The sequence below is a fragment of the Pseudophryne corroboree genome, chromosome 1 (assembly GCF_028390025.1).
Source record: "Pseudophryne corroboree isolate aPseCor3 chromosome 1, aPseCor3.hap2, whole genome shotgun sequence".
NCBI classification, from domain to species: Eukaryota; Metazoa; Chordata; class Amphibia; order Anura; family Myobatrachidae; genus Pseudophryne; species Pseudophryne corroboree.
In genome coordinates, this window is record NC_086444.1 from 284,023,663 (window position 1) to 284,047,841 (window position 24,179).

At 48.2% G+C, this 24,179-nt stretch overlaps 1 protein-coding gene and 2 long non-coding RNA genes across 3 annotated transcripts in view; 1 reads left to right on the forward strand and 2 right to left on the reverse strand.

Moving 5' to 3' along the window:
* LOC135064976 (uncharacterized) overlaps window positions 1-3,092 on the reverse strand; it is a 29,402-nt gene extending 26,310 nt beyond the window's left edge. The window contains exons 1-2 of the long non-coding RNA XR_010251276.1: window positions 2,798-3,092; window positions 431-1,103 (exon numbers count right to left, since the gene is read on the reverse strand). This is a non-coding gene — a long non-coding RNA (uncharacterized LOC135064976). The remainder of the gene's footprint in view (window positions 1-430; window positions 1,104-2,797) is intronic.
* The window catches only part of PEBP1 (phosphatidylethanolamine binding protein 1), a 68,900-nt gene extending 65,602 nt beyond the window's left edge, over window positions 1-3,298 (reverse strand). The window contains exon 1 of the mRNA XM_063964322.1: window positions 3,107-3,298. Within this exon, the coding sequence (XP_063820392.1) occupies window positions 3,107-3,244 (138 nt within the window). The 5' untranslated portion in view covers window positions 3,245-3,298. The remainder of the gene's footprint in view (window positions 1-3,106) is intronic.
* Window positions 3,299-3,319: 21 nt separating this feature from the next.
* LOC135064988 (uncharacterized) overlaps window positions 3,320-24,179 on the forward strand; it is a 141,297-nt gene continuing 120,437 nt past the window's right edge. Inside the window, exon 1 of the long non-coding RNA XR_010251287.1 lies at window positions 3,320-3,675. This is a non-coding gene — a long non-coding RNA (uncharacterized LOC135064988). The remainder of the gene's footprint in view (window positions 3,676-24,179) is intronic.

Consider the following 24,179-nt stretch of genomic DNA (forward strand, 5'->3'; position numbering starts at 1 on the left):
GGTGAGTTAATCTATTATGCTGGCTCAGTAATTATCCCACCTGCTGCCAGACAGAAATCCGCAAAACATGCTTTACTGTGTATGTTTTAAATGACAAGAAGTTAGAAAATACAAAAACATGTTGCGCTCTTAAAAATCTGCTGCAACAGAATCATGTTAATCTGGTTTGTGCTTGGGTATTTTGTGATTTACAGGAATTCCAAGAGCGGGATTCAATTCTCGGCAGGAAATTAAAAAGACACCTTTTGCTATTCATTTAGAGGACAGAAAAGGCTTTTTTTTTTTTACCTTGCGCCCAATTGAATTCCCCCCCCCCCCCCCCCAAATTCCCTGGAATATGCTTAACTAGATCTGAACCCTGAGTACATGTTAAATTTAAATTATAATGCCTCTGTTAACTAGTTTAAAAAATTATGTTAACACGTCTTACCTGAGCAGAGGGCTGGCCTCTTATAAGAGCCCCTTCACTTGCACCACAATGAAGACCTGATGTGCAGAGCATGCAACAAAGGGCGACATTCTATCCATGACACTTTACAGGGATTCTAACATCTGACTGTGTTAGCACAATAAATATTCAAGGTATTCCTTGTAAATGTTATTACGCTGATGGGATGAAGTAGTAGAAGGCACATCCAACTCTGCGTTTTAGGTCCACCCATTCAAAAGGAAGATTCATTTTTAAAATTATATTTTAGAAAGTTGAGTTATCATTTAATCAGTTCACCGATTACTGTGAGTGTGACGAGTCCTGCAGATATAACAAGTGTAATCCAAAGCAGAATCCTACTCATCTTCAGCACATGGTTCCATGGGGGAAAAAAAGGATCAGTGATAAAGCACCATAAAGGCGAGCATTCCCTTCCTCTTCAAGAACGCATGGCGGAGCCAGGTCCTCACAAGCATCGACGTCGCAGGATCCAGTAAACATTTGGAAGAGGGCAGTTGCCTCTTTCTATGTTGCCATTTTGTAGGCATTGTATAGTGATTTTACAGTATATCCCACTATGATACCTAAAGTTTTTATTCCTGTTATTATACCACCTTTTGGAAGCAGTGTAAAAAAATTAAATACAATTTTTTTCGAAATATACAAAGTCTTTCTGGGGATAAAAAAAAAAAAAAAAAAGTATGATTCTTGGGAGTACTTTCCAAAACATGACATTTATGTCGGAATGCAACCAGGCCAGAAAGTTACAATATTAGCACAGTTCAGGGGGTGAATGAAGCACAAAGATTTTATAGGGTATTTATCAAAGTATGGAGAGATAGAGTTGAGAGAAATAAAGCACAAAACAGCTAATGACATTTTTAAAACACAGGCAGTAAAATGGAAGCTAGAAGCTGATTGGATAATCCTTTATCTCTCTCCATGCTTTGATAAATACCCCTCTAACAGGTAAACCTGAACCTCTAAACGCATGACCAGTTATCACACCGGAATACATATATACTGTAATTCCGGCGGGCAGGATGCTGGCTGTCAATATCCCAAGAGCAGCATCCCGCCCGCCAGAATGCCGGCAGCAGGGAGAGCGATAAGAGTCCCCTTGCAGGCTCGGTGGCTCGCTGCGCTCACCACATGATCTATTCCCACTCTATGGGTGTCGTGGACACCCAAGGCCGTCGCCGTGCAGCGATAAAGTGAACGAAGAAAGCGTTTGCAGCAGCGAACGCTAGAAGATTGACAGGAAGAGGCCGGCCGGGAATGTCTACTCACCATTTTGAAGGAGTGTCCGGGCGAACGCAGGCGTGTCCGGCCGTCTCCAGGGAGGGATCCTGACGCCAGCTCCGGACAAGATCATCGCAGCGGGTGAGTAAGTCCTTAGCTGTGCAGAAACTGCTCAAACTTTTGTTTGTGCAGTTCTCTGCACAGCGGAACGCAGCCCTGCACAGCCCTAACCCCCTTCCCTGTAGGCGGTGACTACCTGATCGCAGCAGTGCTAAAAGTAGCCGTTTCTGAGTAGGTCTGAACTTAACTCAGCCGCTGCGATCGGTCCTGTAAATAATGTAAGACACCCACCCTGCAAACGCTTGGACACGCCTGCGTTTTTCCAACCACTCCCTGATAATGGTCAGTTGACACCCATAAACGACTTCTTCCTGTCAATCTTCTTGCGATCGGTTGTGCAAATGGATTCTTCATTAAATCCATCGCCCAGCACCGATCCGCTTTGTACCCGTATGACGCACATGCGCAGTTTTGTCGAGTTTTGACCTGACCGCAGAGCTGCAAAATATAGTTAGCGTGCAATCAGGTCGGAACGAGGGCCTATGTCCGTCAGGATCCCAATTGACGGAATTCCGTGCCCAACCCAAAAGAACAACGCCTAAAAGAAAAAAGAAGTGCATTGCTTCTCTATGCACCTGCCAACTTCAGCCTTGCCCTTTATCCCAGTCACTGATATAAACAATACTGAAGGGCATGTGCAATGGAGGTGATCAGGAGAGAAAAGTACTTTAATAGGTTGCACAACTTTCTCCATTTTCTGTATCAGAGCAGCAATAATAAAGAACACTCTAGTAAGGATACAATATGCACTGCAAATATTATAGATATGAAAAGGTCACAAAACAAGTGTTCTTATTTTTATATCCTTCATAACATATGTTACCTTAAATATAAAATATGCATGACCTACAAGTGGTCTTATTGAATACTGCAGCCATGAAAATATGTATTTGTACAAAGACTAACTATAAACATTATATATATATAGTCTCAATTGCATATAGCGCCATATAGCCAATGGTGCAGCTATATTCTCTTGTCATGATCTACTTATTATATACCTACAGCAGATGCAGCGTATGTATGAACAACCAGACAGTGCTTACTGAGACCTGTAGTAGTACAAGAGATGGGGGTACTTGTACAGACTCCGAAAGCTAAAACTAGGCATGGCGGCTGCAATAGGTGGGAGTAGCAGCACCGCCGTCAGCGCACACCGTGCTGCTGATGCTATATCGGTCGCTCAGCTGTCACCATAGCCGTGCAGGCAGCAGGAGGCGGGCTCAGCGCACACAGCAATGTGCTATAGCGGGGGGAGTGGCGGCAGCTAAGGGCCAGTGCTATGCCTGCCGATCAAGCCTGCGCGATCACTACCTGGGTGGGGGTCAGCACTTGGCCAAACTCCTCTATCCCCACGGCGGGACCGTAGCTCACACTAAGCGGCTGTGCAGGCTTCTCGTCCACCTCATCCAGGGCCAGAGCCCCGCACCACTGAGACACGTCAGTCGGCATCCCGCTCCCTCACACACAGACTGCAGCTGCTGCGCAACGCAACACTACACTCAGTTACACGGGGCTAGAGTACAAGATAACGGGACGCATTCTACCTCCAGCCAATAGGTAGAGAGGGAGGAGACAGGCACTGGAACGCTATTGGCGGATGGAGATCACCCGTGTGAATGAGCCAGTCCTCGCATAGCCTGCATGCTGAGAGTGACAGCTGGGCGCTGGGTCTCTCTCACTCGTGTGGTCTACTACGGTCACTGAACGCACGCTGCAGACAGACACTACGGGGGTTATGGCAGCTGAGTTACATACTCCATAGTGGCAGAAGTTACCTAGCTGTTACAGCGCCTCCTGCTGGCGGCGGCCAGTACAGGCCTCCGGGAGAATGTCTGTCTGCAGGAGGAGAGAGGAGGAGAGGGCTCGCTCGACTCCTGCAGGTTAGTGGGGGGGAGCAGGGTGTGTTCCTGCTGCAAATAAGCGGAGGACAGCATTACTGTGAAGTGTATACCGACTCATTGTTTACATTCTGTAATTTACTTGCCATTTATGCACTCACGTCATATACATTTTCTACAGCTAACTACTCCATGGTTTTCTATATTGGCTGCTGGTACACTAGAGTTAGCAGTATTCTAAGTTGTAAATGCAGCTCTTGTTATCAAACGTATATGCTCTGGATTTCTAGCATATGCATTGGTGAGGACTGTTTAAAATGCTCTGCTCCTAAATTATATAAAACATGGCACATGAAAGTCATATCAGTGACTGACTGGCAACCTGACATCAATGGCTGCATGGGCATCTTTCCAGCATTATGAGGGGTTGCATGTAACTCTTAATTTAAAATATGGTCAGTCCCACAAAACAACTCCTTACCTCTATTCCACTGTTCCAGCAGGGCCTTCCTACCTCTGTCTGTCTGTTTTTACCCAGTTTTGTTCTATTACTGTTGTTCTAATTGTAAAGCGCAACGGAATATGCTGCGCTATATAAGAAACTGTTAATAAATAAATAAATTGCCCCCACATGCCTCTCACTTACTCTAAAATTCCAGTAGTCTTGTAGCACCCTCCCCCCCCACCCCACCAATTGTCACAAAAACTCCCTTTGTCACCATTTAGACCAGGCCCGGCTCAAGCTTATTTATTTTTTTGTTAGCATAGATACATTTTGTCGCCCCTTGATGGGATAAATTGTTAAAAGGGACAGGGTTCGCCGAAGGCACAAGCCACACAATTGTACCCCAAGGGGTCTGGGAGATAGTGGGTGACTGAGGCAGGGGTAACAGGGAGATAGTGGGTGACTGAGGCAGGGGTGACAGGGAGATAGTGTGTGACTGAGACAGGGAGATAGTGGGGACTGAGGCAAGGGTGACAGGGATATTGTGGGTGCCACTTTGTAGCATTAAACACATACACTCCAGGTGCAGCTGTCCTCACCTCAATGGATCCCACCCAGTTAAGGGATGCTGCAGTGGGTCCTTCTACAGTGCTCCTCAGCCCTACATGCGGAGAGTGCCACTCTCCTACTGGTGTCCTGGAAGCGGGGTTGACGGTGCCCGGCGGCGTCCTGGGTGCGGCATTGCGGTGGTGTCCTGGGAGCAGGGTTGCTGGTGCCCGGCTGTGTACAGCAAGTGGTGTCATGGGAGCAGGGGAGTGTATGGAGAATCCAGCTGCGGCACCCTCCACAGTGTTGCGCTCTACGCGACTGCCTACCCCGCATAATGGTCGGGCCGGCAATGATTTAGACCAGTGATCTCCATCCTATAGCTCACGAGCTTCCGGTAGCTCGCCGTAGTATTTTCGGTAGTTCACAGAGCACACGGGCTTGGGCAGTCACTGGCACTCCTACTCCCTTCATTTTTAATATTGGCTGCTGGACCGCGAGTTTTGATTGGCTCACTTACCGGCAACATATTTTAAATGCCCGCCGCCTCCGGAGACTCTGTCACCCTCACCGCAGCCGCTCTCAGGACTTCACAGGAGAGGCGCGCGCTGTGCTCTCCTCCTCTTCCGTCCCTCATACAGGAGGAGCAACACCGGCGGCATTAGAAGAAGCCAGCAAGGGTTAGCACTGTGTGGGGCACTGTATCGGACACTGCGGGGGGCATTATTTGTGTATCTGGCACTGCTGGGGGCATTATTTGTGTATCTGGCACTTCTGGGAGGCATTATTTGAATATCTGGCACTGCTGGGGGGCATTATTTGTGTATCTGGCACTGTTGAGGGGCATTATTTGTGTATCTGGCACTACACAGGGGGGCATTACTTGTAGTTGTGAGGCTACCCCCACTTTTGTGAGGCCACACCCACTTTCGCAGGAATGCACGCGCATTGGGGGAGGGGGTAGCTCCTTCAGAGGTTTTATTTTCCGAAAGTAGCTCACACCCCAATTAAGGTTGGAGACCACTGATTTAGACCTACCCACATGTTTGCTATAGCTCCAAATTGACACTCAAACTTAAGCATGCAGAGAATATACAAACTCCAGACCGCGCCATTGTGGGAATCAAACCCAAGACTTCAGTGATATGAGTTGATGGGGGTGGGTTATTTGACCGGCGGTCACTGTACCGACGCCGGAACCCCGCCCAGTGGAAAGCCGACAGTCGGACTCCCATAGAGTGTGAATAGAACCTGTGGCAAGTGCAGTAAGTCACCGAGCCCGCAAGGGGCTTAGTTGCGCTCCCGCCCCCCCCTCCCTGCCGGCAAACTAAACACCGGGATCCCGTCGTTGGTATGGTGACCAGCGGTATCCCAACCTCGCTGCAGAGCACAAATGTTCTCACGTAGTGCAGATTCTGGCTGCTGCCGTTCATTCTATCCGGCTTCTCTCTTTTTCTCTATCGTCCTAAGTGGATGCTGGGGTTCCTGAAAGGACCATGGGGAATAGCGGCTCCGCAGGAGACAGGGCACAAAAGTAAAGCTTTTACAGGTCAGGTGGTGTGTACTGGCTCCTCCCCCTATGACCCTCCTCCAGACTCCAGTTAGATTTTTGTGCCCGGCCGAGAAGGGTGCAATTCTAGGTGGCTCTCATAAAGAGCTGCTTAGAGAGTTTAGCTTAGGTTTTTTATTTTACAGTGATTCCTGCTGGCAACAGGATCACTGCAACGAGGGACAGAGGGGAGAAGAAGTGAACTCACCTGCGTGCAGGATGGATTGGCTTCTTGGCTACTGGACATGAAGCTCCAGAGGGACGATCACAGGTACAGCCTGGATGGTCACCGGAGCCACGCCGCCGGCCCCCTCACAGATGCTGAAGCAAGAAGAGGTCCAGAATCGGCGGCTGAAGACTCCTGCAGTCTTCTTAAGGTAGCGCACAGCACTGCAGCTGTGCGCCATTTTCCTCTCAGCACACTTCACACGGCAGTCACTGAGGGTGCAGGGCGCTGGGGGGGGGCGCCCTGGGAGGCAAATGTAAACCTTTAAAAAGGCTAAAAATACCTCACATATAGCCCCAGAGGCTATATGGAGATATTTACCCCTGCCTAAATGTACTAAATAGCGGGAGACGAGCCCGCCGGAAAAGGGGCGGGGCCTATCTCCTCAGCACACGGCGCCATTTTCTGTCACAGCTCCGCTGGTCAGGAAGGCTCCCAGGTCTCTCCCCTGCACTGCACTACAGAAACAGGGTATAACAGAGAGGGGGGGCAAAATAAATGGCAATATATTAATATAAAAGCAGCTATAAGGGAGCACTTAATCATAAGGCTATCCCTGTCATATATAGCGCTTTTTGGTGTGTGCTGGCAGACTCTCCCTCTGTCTCCCCAAAGGGCTAGTGGGTCCTGTCTTCGTATAGAGCATTCCCTGTGTGTCTGCTGTGTGTCGGTACGTGTGTGTCGACATGTATGAGGACGTTATTGGTGTGGAGGCGGAGCAATTGCCAAATATGAGGATGTCACCTTCTAGGGGGTCGACACCAGAATGGATGCCTTATTTGTGGAATTACGGGATAGCGTCAACTCGCTTAAGCAGTCGTTTGCCGACATGAGGCGGCCGGACACTCACTTAGTGCCTGTCCAGGCGCCTCAAACACCGTCAGGGGCTGTAAAACGCCCCTTGCCTCAGTCGGTCGACACAGACCCAGACACAGGCACTGATTCCGGTAGTGAAGGTGACGAATCAACCGTATTTTACAAAAGGGCCACACGTTATATGATTTTGGCAATAAAGGAGATGTTACATTTAGCTGATACTACAGGTACCACTAAACAGGGTATTATGTGGGGTGTGAAAAAACTACCAGTAGTTTTTACCGAATCAGAAGAATTAAATGACGTGTGTGATGAAGCGTGGGGTGCCCCGATAAAAAACTGCTAATTTCAAAGAAGTTATTGGCTTTATACCCTTTCCCGCCAGAGGTTAGGGAGTGCTGGGAAACACCTCCTAGGGTGGACAAAGCGCTAACACGCTTATCAAAACAAGTGGCGTTACCCTCTCCTGAGACGGCCGCACTTAAAGATCCATCAGATAGGAGGATGGAAAATATCCAAAAAGGTATATACACACATGCAGGTGTTATACTACGACCAGCTATTGCGACTGCCTGGATGAGCAGTGCTGGGGTAGTTTGGTCAGAGTCCCTGATCGAAAATATTGATACCCTGGACAGGGACAATATTTTACTGTCGTTAGAACAAATAAAGGATGCATTTCTTTATATGCGTGATGCACAGAGAGATATCTGCACACTGGCATCACGGGTAAGTGCTATGTCCATTTCGGCCAGAAGAGCTTTATGGACACGACAGTGGACAGGCGATGCGTAGAGGAGTTATTTGGGGTCGGTCTATCGGATTTGGTGGCCACGGCTACGGCCGGGAAATCCACCTTTCTACCTCAAGTCACTCCCCAACAGAAAAAGGCACCGACCTTTCAACCGCAGCCTTTTCGTTCCTTTAAAAATAAGAGAGCAAAGGGCTATTCATATCTGCCACGAGGCAGAGGACGAGGGAAGAGACAGCAACAGGCAGCTCCTTCCCAGGAACAGAAGCCCTCCCCGGCTTCTACAAAAGCCTCAGCATGACGCTGGGGCTTCGCAAGCGGACTCGGGGGCGGTACGCGGTCGTCTCAAGAATTACAGCGCGCAGTGGGCTCACTCGCAGGTAAATCCCTGGATCCTGCAGATAATATCTCAGGGGTACAGGTTGAAATTAGAGACAGAGCCACCTCGCCGTTTCCTGAAGTCTGCTTTACCAACGTCCCCCTCAGAAAGGGAGACGGTTTTGGAAGCCATTCACAAGCTGTATTCTCAGCAGGTGATAGTCAAGGTACCTCTTCTACAACAAGGGAAGGGGTATTATTCCACTCTTTTTGTGGTACCGAAGCCGGATGGCTCGGTAAGGCCTATTCTAAATCTGAAGTCCTTGAACCTGTACATAAAGAAGTTCAAGTTCAAGATGGAGTCACTCAGAGCAGTGATAAGCGAACCTGGAAGAAGGGGACTTTATGGTATCCTTGGACATCAAGGATGCGTATCTCCACGTTCCAATTACCCCTCACACCAGGGGTACCTCAGGTTCGTTGTACAAAACTGTCACTATCAGTTTCAGACGCTGCCGTTTGGTTTGTCCACGGCACCTCGGGTCTTTACAAAGGTAATGGCCGAGATAATATTTCTTCTTCGAAGAAAAGGCGTATTAATTATCCCATACTTGGACGATCTCCTAATAAGGGCAAGGTCCAGAGAACAGCTAGAGATGGGTTTAGCACTATCTCAAGAGGTGCTAAAGCAGCACGGATGGATTCTGAATATTCCAAAATCCCAATTAATGCCGACAACTCGTCTGCTGTTCCTGGGGATGATTCTGGACACAGTTCAGAAAAGGTTTTTCTTCCCGAAGAAAAAGCCAAGGAGTTATCTGACCTGGTCAGGAACCTCCTAAAACCAGGAAAGGTGTCTGTACATCAATGCACAAGAGTCCTGGGAAAAAATGGTAGCTTCTTACGAAGCAATCCCTTTCGGCAGATTCCATGCAAAGGGATCTGTTGGACAAATGGTCAGGGTCGCATCTTCAGATGCACCTGCGGATAACCCTGTCGCCGAGGACAAGGGTATCCTTTCTGTGGTGGTTGCAGGAGGCTCATCTATTGGAGGGCCGCAGATTCGGCATGCAGGATTGGATCCTGGTGACCACGGGTGCCAGCCAGAGAGGCTGGGGAGCAGTCACACAGGGAAGAAATTTCCAGGGAGTGTGGTCGAGCCTGAAAAAGTCTCTTCACATAAGCATTCTGGAACTAAGAGCAATCTACAATGCTCTAAGCCAGGCGGAACCTCTGCTTCAAGGAAGACCGGTGTTGATCCAGTCGGACAACATCACGGCAGTCGCCCATGTAAACAGACAGGGCGGCACAAGAAGCAGGAGGGCAATGGCAGAAGCTGCCAGGATCCTTCGCTGGGCGGAGAATCACGTGATAGCACTGTCAGCAGTATTCATCCCGGGCGTGGACAACTGGGAAGCAGACTTCCTCAGCAGACACGACCTTCACCCGGGAGAGTGGAGACTTCATCCAGAAGTTTTCCACATGCTATTAAACCGTTGGGTAAAACCAATGGTGGACATGATGGCGTCTCGCCTCAACAAAACACTGGACAGGTATTGCGCCAGGTCAAGAGATCCGCAGGCAATAGCTGTGGACGCGCTGGTAACACCTTGGGTGTACCAGTCGGTATATGTGTTTCCTCCTCTGCCTCTCATACCAAAGGTATTGAGGATTATACGGCAAAGTGGAGTAAGACTAGTGGCTCCGGATTGGCCAAGAAGGACTTGGTACCCGGAACTTCAAGAGATGGTCACGGACGATCCGTGGCCTCTACTTCTGAGAAGGGACCTGCTTCAGCAGGGTACTTGTCTTTTTCAAGACTTACCGCGGCTGCGTTGGACGGCATGGCGTTTGAATGCCAGATCCTAAAAGGAAAAGGCATTCCAGAAGAAGTCATTCCTACCTTGATAAAGGCAAGGAAGGAAGTCACCGCGAAGCTTTATCGCCGTATTTGGCGAAAATATGTTGCGTGGTGCGAGCAGCGGAGTGCTCCGATGGAGGAATTTCAACTGGGTCGTTTTCCTACATTTCCTGCAATCAGGATTGTCTATGGGTCTCAAATTGGGATCTATTAAGGTTCAAATTTCGGCCCTATTAATATTCTTCCAAAAAGAATTGGCCTCAGTCCCTGAGGTCCAGATTTTTATCACAGGAGTACTGCATACACAGCCTCCTGTGGTGCCTAAGGTGGCACCGTGGGATCTAAATGTAGTTTTAGATTTCCTCAAATCAAATTGGTTTGAACCACTAAAGAAGGTGGATTTGAAATATCTCACATGGAAAGTGACTATGTTACTGGCCCTGGCTTCGGCCGGGAGAGTATCTGAACTGGCGGCTTTGTTTTATAAAAGCCCTTATTTAATTTTCCATTCGACATAGGGCAGAGCTGCGGACGCGTCCGCATTTTCTCCCTAAGGTGGTATCAGCGTTTCACCTGAACCAGCCTATTGTAGTGCCTGCGGCTACAGACGACTTGAAGGACTCCAAGTTGTTGGACGTTGTCAGAGCCTTAAAAATATACATTTAAAGGACGGCTGGAGTCAGAAAATCTGACTCGCTGTTTATACTGTATGCACCCAACAAGTTGGGTGCACCTGCTTCTAAGCAGTCGATTGCGCGTTGGATTTGTAACAAAATTCAACTTGTACATTCTGTGGCAGGCCTGCCACAGCCTAAATCTGTTAAGGCCCATTCCGCAAGGAAGGTGGGCTCATCTTGGGCGGCTGCCCGAGGGGTCTCGGCATTACTACTCTGCCGAGCAGCTACGTGGTCAGGGGAGAACACGTTTGTAAATTTTTACAAATTTGATACCCTGGCAAAGGAGGACCTGGAGTTCTCTCATTCGGTGCTGCAGAGTCATCCGCACTCTCCCGCCCGTTTGGGAGCTTTGGTATAATCCCCATGGTCCTTTCAGGAACCCCAGCATCCACTTAGGACGATAGAGAAAATAAGAATTTACTTACCGATAATTCTATTTCTCGGAGTCCGTAGTGGATGCTGGGCGCCCATCCCAAGTGCGGATTATCTGCAATACTTGTACATAGTTATTGTTAACTAATTCGGGTTATTGTTTAGGAAGCCATCTTTCAGAGGCTCCTCTGTTATCATACTGTTAACTGGGTTTAGATCACAAGTTGTACGGTGTGATTGGTGTGGCTGGTATGAGTCTTACCCGGGATTCAAAATCCTCCCTTATTGTGTACGCTCGTCCGGGCACAGTACCTAACTGGAGTCTGGAGGAGGGTCATAGGGGGAGGAGCCAGTACACACCACCTGACCTGTAAAAGCTTTACTTTTGTGCCCTGTCTCCTGCGGAGCCGCTATTCCCCATGGTCCTTTCAGGAACCCCAGCATCCACTACGGACTCCGAGAAATAGAATTATCGGTAAGTAAATTCTTATTATCTTGCTCTACCTAATAACAGTCCAAACGTACTGTATACTGGGCAAAATCGGTCACAGCTTTATTTACATACAACACTTATACAAACCACTAAAGATCACAGGGCAAGGAAAGAACTGGTGAGCAAGTCATTCCACCATTTTATTATCCATGTTGTCACAAACCCAGCTGACTTCCAGATATACCCCAATTTGAAGTTTCCATTCATCCTTATTGGACGCTTCAGAACTCACGGTTAATAACAGCAGGAACATATTGGTGATCTATCGCCAGGTATCTCTACGCTTCTACCTATATACACAATTATTAATATTCAAAAGTTAATATTACTTTCATGTAGCATGGATTTTGGGTACTTAGCAGCCTATGGATTCTTCAAGAACAAAAAGAGAAATATACGCTACTGTGTTTAATTTGAAAAATATTTCCAAGGCTTACAGTTAACTTATTACAAATATTGAAATACAATATGCAGAATAGTTTCAGAAAAAAAAGAAATAAAATCAGCACAACTCACAATGATATATGAACTGGCTTGAAGAAGATCACTTAGAACTTGGGTCACTCCAGCATCTCTGCTTCTCCTAGAAAGTGAACATATCCCATAGATTTACCAGACATTTGATCTTTCCTGCAAGCTGTTCCTGGGCCCCTACCTTTGGGTTTAACTCTTTTGAATCATGACATTTTTATTAAGGAAAATAAGTATGCATAACAGCATGAAACAGTATGGAAGACCTCAAGAAATGTGTATAGAAAAGTCAACAGAAAATTTTACAATATCAAGTTTAGAGATGTGAATCATGACTATAATGAAAATTATAATAAAAAGAAAGAACATCAGAAATGTGTGAGCCTGTTGATTTTGACAGCGCATTGGCGTCGAAAGATGTAAAGCAAAATGGATATGAATAGTGAGTGGAAGGGGAGAGAAAAGGAAGAAGAATCGGAAGGAGAGGAAAGAAGGGGAAAAGAAGCCCCTGACGAGTCAAGAACCAAAGAAATAGAGATAAAAAGAAGAAGAGAATAAAAAAAGGGGGGGGGGGGGATAAGGAGGGGTAGTAGTATTTTATAGCCGAGTCTGGTACTTAGCGAAGGCCTGGAAGGTGGGAATTATGGTATCTGTACCAGGGGAGCCAAGCAGAGTGAAATTTTCGCACTGTGTTGTGTTGGAGACCAGTGATGTATTCCATCTTTGCGATAAACCAAATCCTATTCATTAGTGCTTGGCGGCTGGTTGCATCTGGAGCTTTCCATTTGCTTGGTATTTGGCCGCACAGGAGACGTGGAGAATCAATTTGTTTGAATCTTTAGAGGTGTGAGCAAGCGGGGCGCAAAGGAGTAAGTTAACAGGTGAGAGAGGTACCGTCAAATCAAGTAATTGAGTGAGAAGAGTGCGACCCATCGCCCAATATCGTGCAATTATTGGGCAGGGCCACCCGATATGGTAAAACGTACCCGCCTATCCACAATTTCTCCAGCAGAGATTTGAGGTGTCAGGATAGATTCTGTGTAATCGTTCCGGTACTAAATACCATCTTGTATATATTTTATACCAATTTTTGCGGATGCCCACACTGATGGAGCATCGCGAGATCGTGATACGAATCGCGTCCCACACCTTGTCATTGAGGTGTTGCCCTAGATCCGTTTCCCAGGCCAGTTCGTGTGGTTCAAGGGGAGGAGGTGCGAGATTCAAAATGGAATTGTATAGGATAGAGATGGTGCCTCTGTCATTGGATCTGTACATGCAAAGTCTTTCAATAGGAGAGGGGACTGGTAATGGGTATGGTTAGTGGAGAGAGGAAATAAAATGGCGGATTTGGAGATATTGATAGTGCAAGCAAGGAGTTGGGTAAACCATATGTATCTTGCAAGTCAGAAAACGATTTGATGGCGTTGGTCCCTGTAAAATGATGAATTCTAGTGACACCAGCGGAAATGCAAGGGTGGGCCATACCTGGAGAGAGCCCCAGAGGGAATGCGCAGTTGTTCCAGATAGGAGTTAGAGGGATGGGGTAGGTAGATAATTACAGCTTTTTGTTCAGGGACTCCCAACTTCTAAGTGTTAGCTCTACTGTGGGCGAGGGGCAGTGAAAATGAGGATAGTATTTGCAAGAAAGCCAAGGTAAGTATGAGATCAATGGGACGCTTATGAGATCACTTTCTAAGTCAACCCACCTTTTAGTGTGCCTCGAGGCATGCCAAGTGACCAGTTGACTCAACTTAGTCACATCAAAGTAACACCGAAGAACGGGAAGGCCCAAGCCACCATTCCGAGAGTGTTTGGCTAGGATAGCCCGTCGGAGTCTAGGTTTTTTTTGTGGTTCCATATGAATTTACATAGTAAGGATTGGAGGGTGCTAAGTGTGTGCGGGGAGTATCTGAATTGGAAGTGTCTGAAATAAATATAGGAGTTTAGGAAGTGCATTCATTTTTATTGCATTGATGCGCCCGACCCACGAGAGAAAATAAGATTTTACTTACCGGTAAATCTATTTCTCGTAGTCCGTAGTGGATGCTAGGGACTCCGTAAGGACCATGGGGAATAGACGGGCTCCGCAGGAGACATGGGCACTTTTAGAAAGAATTTAGATTCTGGTGTGCTCTGGCTCCTCCCTCTATGTCCCTCCTCCAGACCTCAGTTAGAGAAACTGTGCCTGGAAGAGCTGACAGTACAAGGAAAGGATTTTGGAAATCCAGGACAAGACTCATACCAGCCACACCAATCACACCGTAGAACTTGTGATAAACTTACCCAGTCAACAGTATGAACAACAACAGAGCATCAGGTCAACCCTGATGCAACAATAACATAGCCCTTATTGCAGCAATAACTATATACAAGTATTGCAGAAGAAGTCCGCACTTGGGACGGGCGCCCAGCATCCACTACGGACTACGAGAAATAGATTTAGCGGTAAGTAAAATCTTATTTTCTCTAACGTCCTAGTGGATGCTGGGGACTCCGTAAGGACCATGGGGATTATACCAAAGCTCCCAAACGGGCGGGAGAGTGCGGATGACTCTGCAGCACCGAATGAGCAAACACAAGGTCCCCCTCAGCCAGGGTATCAAACTTGTAGAACTTTGCAAAAGTGTTTGAACCTGACCAAGTAGCCGCTCGGCACAGCTGTAATACCGAGACCCCTCGGGCAGCCGTCCAAGAAGAGCCCACCTTCCTAGTGGAATGGGCCTTAACTGATTTTGGCAGCGGCAATCCAGCCGCAGAATGAGCCTGCTGAATCGTATTACAGATCCAGCGAGCAATAGTTTGCTTTGAAGCAGGAGCACCAAGCTTGTTGGAAGCATACAGGATAAACAAAGATTCTGTTTTCCTGACCCTAGCCGTTCTGGCTACATAAACCTTCAAAGCCCTGACCACATCAAGTAACTCGGAATCCTCCAAGTCAGTAGTAGCCACAGGCACCACAATAGGTTGGTTTATATGAAAGGATGAAACCACTTTTGGCAGAAATTGTGGACGGGTCCGCAATTCTGCTCTATCCGCATGGAAAACCAGGTAGGGGCTTTTATGTGACAAAGCCGCTAATTCTGACACACGCCTAGCCGAAGCCAATGCTAGTAGCATGACCACCTTCCACGTGAGATATTTCAATTCCGCCGTTTTGAGTGGTTCAAACCAGTGGGATTTCAGGAAACTCAACACCACGTTAAGATCCCAAGGTGCCACCGGGGGCACAAAAGGAGGCTGAATACGCAGCACTACCTTCACAAACGTCTGAACTTCAGGTAGAGAAGCCAGCTCTTTTTGAAAGAAAATGGATAGGGCCGAAATCTGGACCTTAATGGAACCCAATTTCAGGCCCAAAGTCACTCCTGACTGTAGGAAGTGAAGGAAACGGCCCAGCTGGAATTCCTCCGTAGGGGCATTCCTGGCCTCACACCAAGCAACATATTTTCGCCATATACGGTGATAATGTTGAGCTGTCACGTCCTTCCTAGCCTTTATCAGCGTAGGAATGACCTCATCTGGAATGCCTTTTTCCGCTAGGATCCGGCGTTCAACCGCCATGCCATCAAACGCAGCCGTGGTAAGTCTTGGAACAGACAGGGCCCTTGTTGCAACAAGTCCTGTCTTAGAGGAAGAGGCCACGGGTCCTCTGTGAGCATTTCTTGCAAATCTGGATACCAAGTCCTTCTTGGCCAATCCTGATAATTACTGATTTAGATTACCTTATAACCTTCACAATAAGGGTAAGAGACACAGTACGCAATTGGCGTATGGGGTACCGTAAGGGTACGTATTTAGCGTAGCATACGCTAGGCCGTGATCGAGACGCACATGCGGCACGCTCGCTCACAGCTTAATGCGTGGTGTCGAGCACGCTATAGGCGAGCGACAACCGTAATGATACGCTATCAGCGTAGCGGACGCTCGAGACCACGAGGAGATCACGAGCGGCGCTGACGCTCACAAGATGACAATCAGTAAACCTTGAATGTAACACACAGAAAGGATATTCTTATACTGTAAACCTTGTACTGAAACACTGTAGCGATATAACGCTGCTTAACCTTGTTAACACTAAAGCTGTTTGAGCGATCGAGACGCTCCTATTACTCTCTGCAATGTAATGAACACACGATACCGTGCTAAGGATCCAACACCTTTACTAACAAGCTTTTAGTTATATCGAAAAGGGGTAAAACAGTTACAAGTCATACACTACATACTAACATATAATTCTAACAGAATATCTAGACAGAAATATACAATAACGTTACAATCTTAAACTAAACAGGGAGAGAGAGAGAATGTGGCCAATACAAACAAAGAGCGAGATAATCACAGAGAATTACTTACACACACTGGGAACGATCGCAGCGCAGCCTGGTACCAGCTCCGAGTTAATCAATATGAAAACCGTTTGTGGAGAGTGAGGGAGCTGTTCAGGCTGGCTGATCTTATATACACTGAGTACAGTATACTACAAAGGGACCTACAATCTCATTGTTCATTGGACACAGGAATGTCTCCTCGCATCATATCAAAAGGTCATCGGTTAGTTTGAACAAGTGGACTGTGACTATTTCAAACAGCTCAGGTGGGTGGGAATCTCCGGATTCCCGCCGCATGGATAATGAACTGCAAATATAGAATATGTCCAGAAACTACTAATGGCTATAACTACACGCAGGAGCGATTAATCTTTACCTAACCAGCACCGGATTGTTGCTATTAAAATACTCTTCGGTTAGGTACCAGACACCACTGTTCAACCTTAATCAGACCCTTTGTACCACGCAAAGAGGGATTCCCAAGTCCGTGAACAAGTCACATTAAACAAACTTACAGTTATTACTAAGGGGAACATTATCTATAAAACATGCTATATGGATTTATTATCTAACGATTGAGTCGCCCGCTAGACGCACACAAAGTCTACCGTAAATGCACATACCACGCGCTCGAGCGCATGGCCGAGGCGCCATGCGTGGCTGCGAGTATCCGCACGCACGGGAGAGAATGTGCACGTGCAGCAGGCACGCGCATGAGGTGAATATATGGCAACGTGCAGCGTGATATTTTTCTGACTTTGACAATCCGGAACAATGAGTATTGTTCTCACTCCTCTTTATCTTAGGATTCTCAACACCTTGGGTATGAGAGGAAGAGGAGGAAATACATAGACCGATTGGAACACCCACGGTGTCACCAGGGCGTCTACAGCTATCGCCTGAGGGTCTCTTGACCTGGCGCAATACCTCTGTAGTTTCTTGTTGAGGCGGGATGCCATCATGTCCACCTGTGGCAGTTTCCACCGACTTGCAAGCTGTGCGAAGACTTCTTGATGAAGTCCCCACTCCCCCGGGTGGAGGTCGTGCCTGCTGAGGAAGTCTGCTTCCCAGTTGTCTACCCCCGGGATGAACACTGCTGACAGTGCACTTACATGATTCTCCGCCCAGCGAAGAATTCTGGTGGCTTCCGCCAGCGCCACCCTGCTCCTTGTGCCTCCCTGTCGGTTTACATGAGCCACAGCGGTGATGTTGTCTGACTGAATCAGAACTGGTTGACCGCGAAGCAGGGCCTCTGCTTGATGTAGGGCGTTGTAAATGGCCCTTAGTTCCAGGATGTTGATGTGAAGGCAAGTCTCCTGACTTGACCACAGACCTTGGAAATTTCTTCCCTGTGTGACTGCTCCCCACCCTCGGAGGCTTGCATCCGTGGTCACCAGGACCCAGTCCTGAATGCCGAATCTGCGGCCCTCGAGAAGGTGAGCACTCTGCAGCCACCACAGGAGAGACACCCTGGCTCTGGGGGATAGGGTGATTAACCGATGCATCTGAAGATGTGATCCGGACCATTTGTCCAGTAAGTCCCATTGAAAGGTCCTCGCATGGAACCTGCCGAAGGGGATGGCCTCGTACGATGCCACCATCTTTCCCAGGACTCGAGTGCAGTGATGCACTGACACCTGTTTTGGTTTTAATAGGTCTCTGACCAGTGTCATGAGTTCCTGAACCTTCTCTATCGGGAGATAAACCCTTTTCTGGCCTGTGTCCAGAATCATGCCCAGGAAGGACAGACGAGTCGTAGGAACCAACTGCGACTTTGGAATATTCAGAATCCAGCCGTGTTGCCTTAACACTTCCAGAGAACGTGCTACGCTGATCAGCAACTGCTCTCTTGACCTCGCTTTTATGAGGAGATCGTCCAAGTATGGGATAATGTGACCCCTTGCTTCCGCAGGATTACCATAATTTCCGCCATTACCTTGGTAAATATTCTCGGAGCCGTGGAGAGACCAAACGGCAACGTCTGAAATTGGTAATGACAAACCTGTACCGCAAATCTGAGGTACGCCTGATGAGGTGGATAAATGGGGACATGAAGGTTTGCATCCTTGATGTCCAGAGACACCATAAAATCCCCCCCTTCCAGGCTTGCAATGACCGCTCTCAGCGATTCCATCTTGAACCGGAACCTTTTTAGGTACACGTTCAGGGATTTTAAATTCAATATGGGTCTGACTGAACCGTCCGGTTTCAGTACCACAAACATGGTCGAATAATAACCCTTTCCTTGTTGAAGGAGGGGAACCTTGACCACCACCTGTTGAAGATACAATTTGTGAATTGCAGTTAACACTATTTCCCTCTCTAAGGGGGAAGCTGGCAGGGCCGACTTGAGGTATCGGTGAGGGGGCATCTCTTCGAATTCCAGCTTGTATCCCTGAGACACAACATCTATTGCCCAGGGATCCAACTGTGAGTGAACCCACATGTGGCTGAAATTTCGGAGACGCGCCCCCACCGGGCCTAGCTCCGCCTGTGGAGCCCCAGCGTCATGCGGTGGATTTAGTGGAAGCCGGGGAGGACTTCTGTTCCTGGGAACTAGCTGTGTTGTGCAGCTTCTTTCCTCTGCCCCTGCCTCTGGCAAGAAAGGACGCACCTCGGACTTTCTTGTTTTTCTGTGATCGAAAGGACTGCATTTGGTAATACGGTGCTTTCTTAGGTTGTGAGGAAACATATGGCAAAAAATTTGACTTCCCAGCCGTAGCTGTGGAGACCAGGTCCGAGAGACCCTCCCCAAACATTTCCTCACCCTTGTAAGGTAAAACCTCCATGTGCCTTTTTGAGTCGGCATCACCTGTCCATTGCCGAGTCCACAGGACCCTTCTGGCAGAAATCGACATAGCATTTATTCTAGAACCAAGTAGGCTAATGTCTCTCTGAGCATCTCTCATATAAAGGACAGCGTCTTTAATATGCCCCAGGGTCATTAATATAGTATCCTTGTCTAAGGTATCAAGTTCCTCAGATAAGGTATCCGTCCAAGCTGCTACAGCACTACACACCCAAGCCGACGCGATTGCTGGCCTCAGTAAGCTACCTGAATGTGTATAAATGGACTTCAGGGTAACCTCCTGTTTGCGATCCGCAGCATCTTTGAGGGTAGCCGTATCCTGTGACGGCAGGGCTACCTTCTTGGATAAGCGTGTCAAAGCTTTGTCCACCCTAGGGGAGGATTCCCAGCGTAACCTGTCCGTTGGCGGGAAAGGATACGCCATAAGAATCTTTTTGGAAATCTGCAGTTTTTTATCTGGAGATTCCCAAGCCTTTTCACATAACTCATTGAGCTCGTGTGAGGGGGGAAAAGTTACCTGCGGCTTCTTTTCCCCATACATATGAACCCTCCTGTCAGGGACTGGGGTTTCCTCTGTGATGTGCAACACATCCTTAATAGCTATAATCATATAACGGATGGATTTAGCCAATTTTGGCTGTAACTTTGCATCATCGTAATCGACACTGGAGTCAGAATCCATGTCGGTATCCGTGTCAATAATTTGGGATAGTGGGCGCTTCTGAGACCCTGTCGGCCTCTGCGACATAGGATCAGGCATGGGTTGGGACCCTGACTGTCCTGAGGTTTCTGCTTTGTCTAACCTTTTATGCAAGGAATTAACATTATCATTTAAAACCTTCCACATATCCATCCAATCAGGTGTCGGCGCCGTCGGCGGAGACACCAAATTCATTTGCTCCCGCTCTGCTTCCACATAGCCTTCCTCATCAGACATGTCGACACAAGCGTACCGACACACCACACACACGGGGAATGCCCTTTTTGAAGACAGTTTCCCCACAAGGCCCTTTGGTTAGACAGAGAGAGAGTATGCCAGCACACACCCCAGCGCTATATAACCCAGGAATAACACAGTAACTTAATGTTAACCCAGTAGCTGCTGTATTTGTGTTTTTAGCGCCTAATTATGTGCCCCCCCTTTCTTTTTACCCTTTTTCTACCGTGATCTGCAGGGGAGAGCCTGGGGAGCTTCTTCTCAGCGGAGCTGTGGAGAAAAAATGGCACTGGTGAGTGCTGAGGGAGAAGCCCCGCCCCCTCGACGGCGGGCTTCTGTCCCGCTAAAATACATATCTTTTTGGCGGGGGCTCATACATATATACAGTGCCCAACTGTATATATGTTTTCTCTAACGTCCTAGTGGATGCTGGGAACTCCGAAAGGACCATGGGGAATAGCGGCTCCGCAGGAGTCTGGGCACAACTAAAAGAAAGCTTTTAGACTACCTGGTGTGCACTGGCTCCTCCCACTATGACCCTCCTCCAAGCCTCAGTTAGATTTTTGTGCCCGGCCGAGCTGGATGCACACTAGGGGCTCTCCTGAGCTCTTAGAAGAAAGTATATTTTAGGTTTTTTATTTTACAGTGAGACCTGCTGGCAGCAGGCTCACTGCAACGAGGGACTAAGGGGAGAAGAAGCGAACCTACCTGCTTGCAGCTAGCTTGGGCTTCTTAGGCTACTGGACACCATTAGCTCCAGAGGGACAGACCGCATGGATCTGGCCTTGGTGTTCGGTCCCGGAGCCGCGCCGCCGTCCCCCTTACAGAGCCAGAAGCAAGAAGAAGTCCGGAAAATCGGCGGCATGAAGACTTCTGTCTTCTCCAAGGTAGCGCACAGCACTGCAGCTGTGCGCCATTGCTTCTCATACACACTTCACACTCCGGTCACTGAGGGTGCAGGGCGCTGGGGGGGGGCACCCTGAGCAGCAATAAAAACACCTTGGCTGGCAAAACAATCACAATATATAGCCCCAGAGGCTATATATGTGATAATTACCCCTGCCAGAATCCTTAAAAAAGCGGGAGAATAGTCCGTGAAAAAGGGGCGGAGCTATCCCCCTCAGCACACTGGCGCCATTTTTCCCTCACAGTTCCGCTGGAAGGAAGCTCCCTGGCTCTCCCCTGCAGTCTACACTACAGAAAAAGGGTAAAAAAGAGAGGGGGGGCACTAAATTTAGGCGCAGTAAATATTATAGCAGCTATAGGGGACATAATTCAGTTAGTCCCTGCAGTATATAGCGCTCTGGTGTGTGCTGGCATACTCTCTCTCTGTCTCCCCAAAGGGCTTCTGTGGGGTCCTGTCCTCTGTTTAGAGCATTCCCGGTGTGTGTGCGGTGTGTCGGTACGGCTGTGTCGACATGTTTGAGGAGGAAAATTATGTGGAGGCGGAGCAGATGCCTGTAGAAGTGATGTCACCCCCTGCGGGGCAGACACCTGAGTGGATGGTTTTATGGAAGGAATTACGTGCAAGTGTCGACTCCTTACACAAAAAATTTGACGACATACCAAATGCGGGACAGCCGGCTTCTCAGCTTGTGCCTACCCAGGTGTCTCAAAGGCCATCAGGGGCTCTAAAACGCCCGCTACCTCAGATGGCAGACCCAGATGTCGACACGGATACTGATACCAGTGTCGACGACGATGAGTCTAATCTAATGTCCACTAAGGCCATTCGCTGCATGATTGAGGCAATGAAAGAGGTGTTACACATTTCAGATTTAAACCCAGGTACCACAAAAAAGGGTATTATGTTTGAGGAGAAAAAACTACCCGTAGTTTTTCCCCCATCTGAAGAATTAAATGAAGTGTGTGAAGAAGCGTGGGCTTTCCCTGATAAAAGATTGATAATCTCAAAAAAATTACTAATGGCGTTCCCTTTCCCGCCAGAGGATAGGGCACGTTGGGAAACACCTCCTAGGGTGGATAAAGCGCTCACACGTTTGTCTAAAAAGGTGGCACTTCCGTCTCCGGATACGGCCGCCCTGAAGGAGCCTGCGGATAGAAAACAGGAGGCAATCCTGAAGTCTATATATACACACACAGGCATTATACTTAGACCAGCTATTGCGTCAGCATGGATGTGCAGTGCTGCCGCTGCGTGGTCAGATTCCCTGTCAGAAAATATTGACACCCTAGACATGGACACTATTTTGCTAACCATAGAGCATATAAAAGACTCAGTCTTATACATGAGAGATGCACAGAGGGAGATCTGCCGGCTGGCATCTAAAATAAGTGCATTGTCCATTTCTGCTAGGAGAGGCTTATGGACCCGGCAGTGGACAGGGGATGCAGATTCCAAAAGGCACATGGAAGTTTTGCCTTATAAGGGTGAGGAGTTATTCGGGGATGGTCTCTCGGACCTCGTTTCCACAGCGACAGCTGGGAAGTCAGCAATTTTACCCCATGTTCCCTCACAGCCTAAAAAAGCGCCGTTTTATCAGGTACAGTCCTTTCGGACCCAGAAAAACAGGCGAGGAAAAGGCGGGTCTTTTCTGTCCAGAGGCAGAGGTAGGGGAAAAAGGCTGCAACAAACAGCTAGTTCCCAGGAGCAAAAGTCCTCCCCCGCTTCTTCCAAGTCCGCCGCATGACGGTGGGGCTCCACAGGCGGAGCCAGGTACGGTGGGGGCCGCCTCAAAAATTTCAGCGATCAGTGGGCTCGCTCACAGGTGGATCCCTGGATCTTTCAAGTAGTATCTCAGGGGTACAAGCTGGAATTCGAGGCGTCTCCCCCCCGCCGTTTCCTCAAATCAGCCTTGCCAGCAACTCCCTCGGACAGGGAGGCTGTGCTAGAGGCAATTCACAAGCTGTATTCCTAGCGCGTGATAGTCAAGGTGCCCCTACTTCAACAAGGACGGGGTTACTATTCCACACTGTTTGTGGTACCGAAACCGGACGGTTCGGTGAGACCCATTTTAAATTTGAAATCCTTGAACACATACATAAAAAAATTCAAGTTCAAGATGGAATCGCTCAGGGCGGTTATCTAGACGAGGGGGATTACATGGTATCCCTGGACATCAAGGATGCTTACCTGCATGTCCCCATTTACCATCCTCACCAGGAGTACCTCAGATTTGCGGTACAGAATTGCCATTACCAATTCCAGACGCTGCCGTTTGGTCTGTCCACGGCACCGAGGGTGTTTACCAAGGTAATGGCGGAAATGATGATACTCCTTCGAAAAAAGGGAGTTTTAATTATCCCATACTTGGACGATCTCCTAATAAAGGCGAGATCCAAGGAGCAGTTGTTGGTAGGAGTAGCACTATCTCAGGAGGTGCTACACCAGCACGGTTGGATTCTAAATATTCCAAAGTCACAGCTGGTTCCGACGACACGTCTACTGTTCCTGGGAATGATTCTGGACACAGTCCAGAAAAAAGTGTTTCTCCCAGAGGAAAAAGCCATGGAGCTGTCGTCTCTAGTCAGAAACCTCCTGAATCCAAAACAGGTGTCGGTGCATCACTGCACGCGAGTCCTGGGAAAGATGGTGGCTTCTTACGAAGCAATTCCTTTCGGCAGGTTCCATGCCAGAATCTTTCAGTGGGACCTGTTGGACCAATGGTCCGGATCGCATCTTCAGATGCATCGGCTAATAACCCTGTCTCCAAGAACCAGGGTGTCTCTACTGTGGTGGCTGCAGAGTGCTCATCTTCTAGAGGGCCGCAGATTCGGCATACAGGACTGGGTCCTGGTGACCACGGATGCCAGCCTTCGAGGCTGGGGGGCAGTCACACAGGGAAGAAACTTCCAAGGACTATGGTCGAGTCAGGAGACTTCCCTACACATAAATATTCTAGAACTGAGGGCCATTTACAATGCCCTAAGTCAGGCAAAATCCCTGCTTCAAAACCAGCCGGTACTGATCCAATCAGACAACA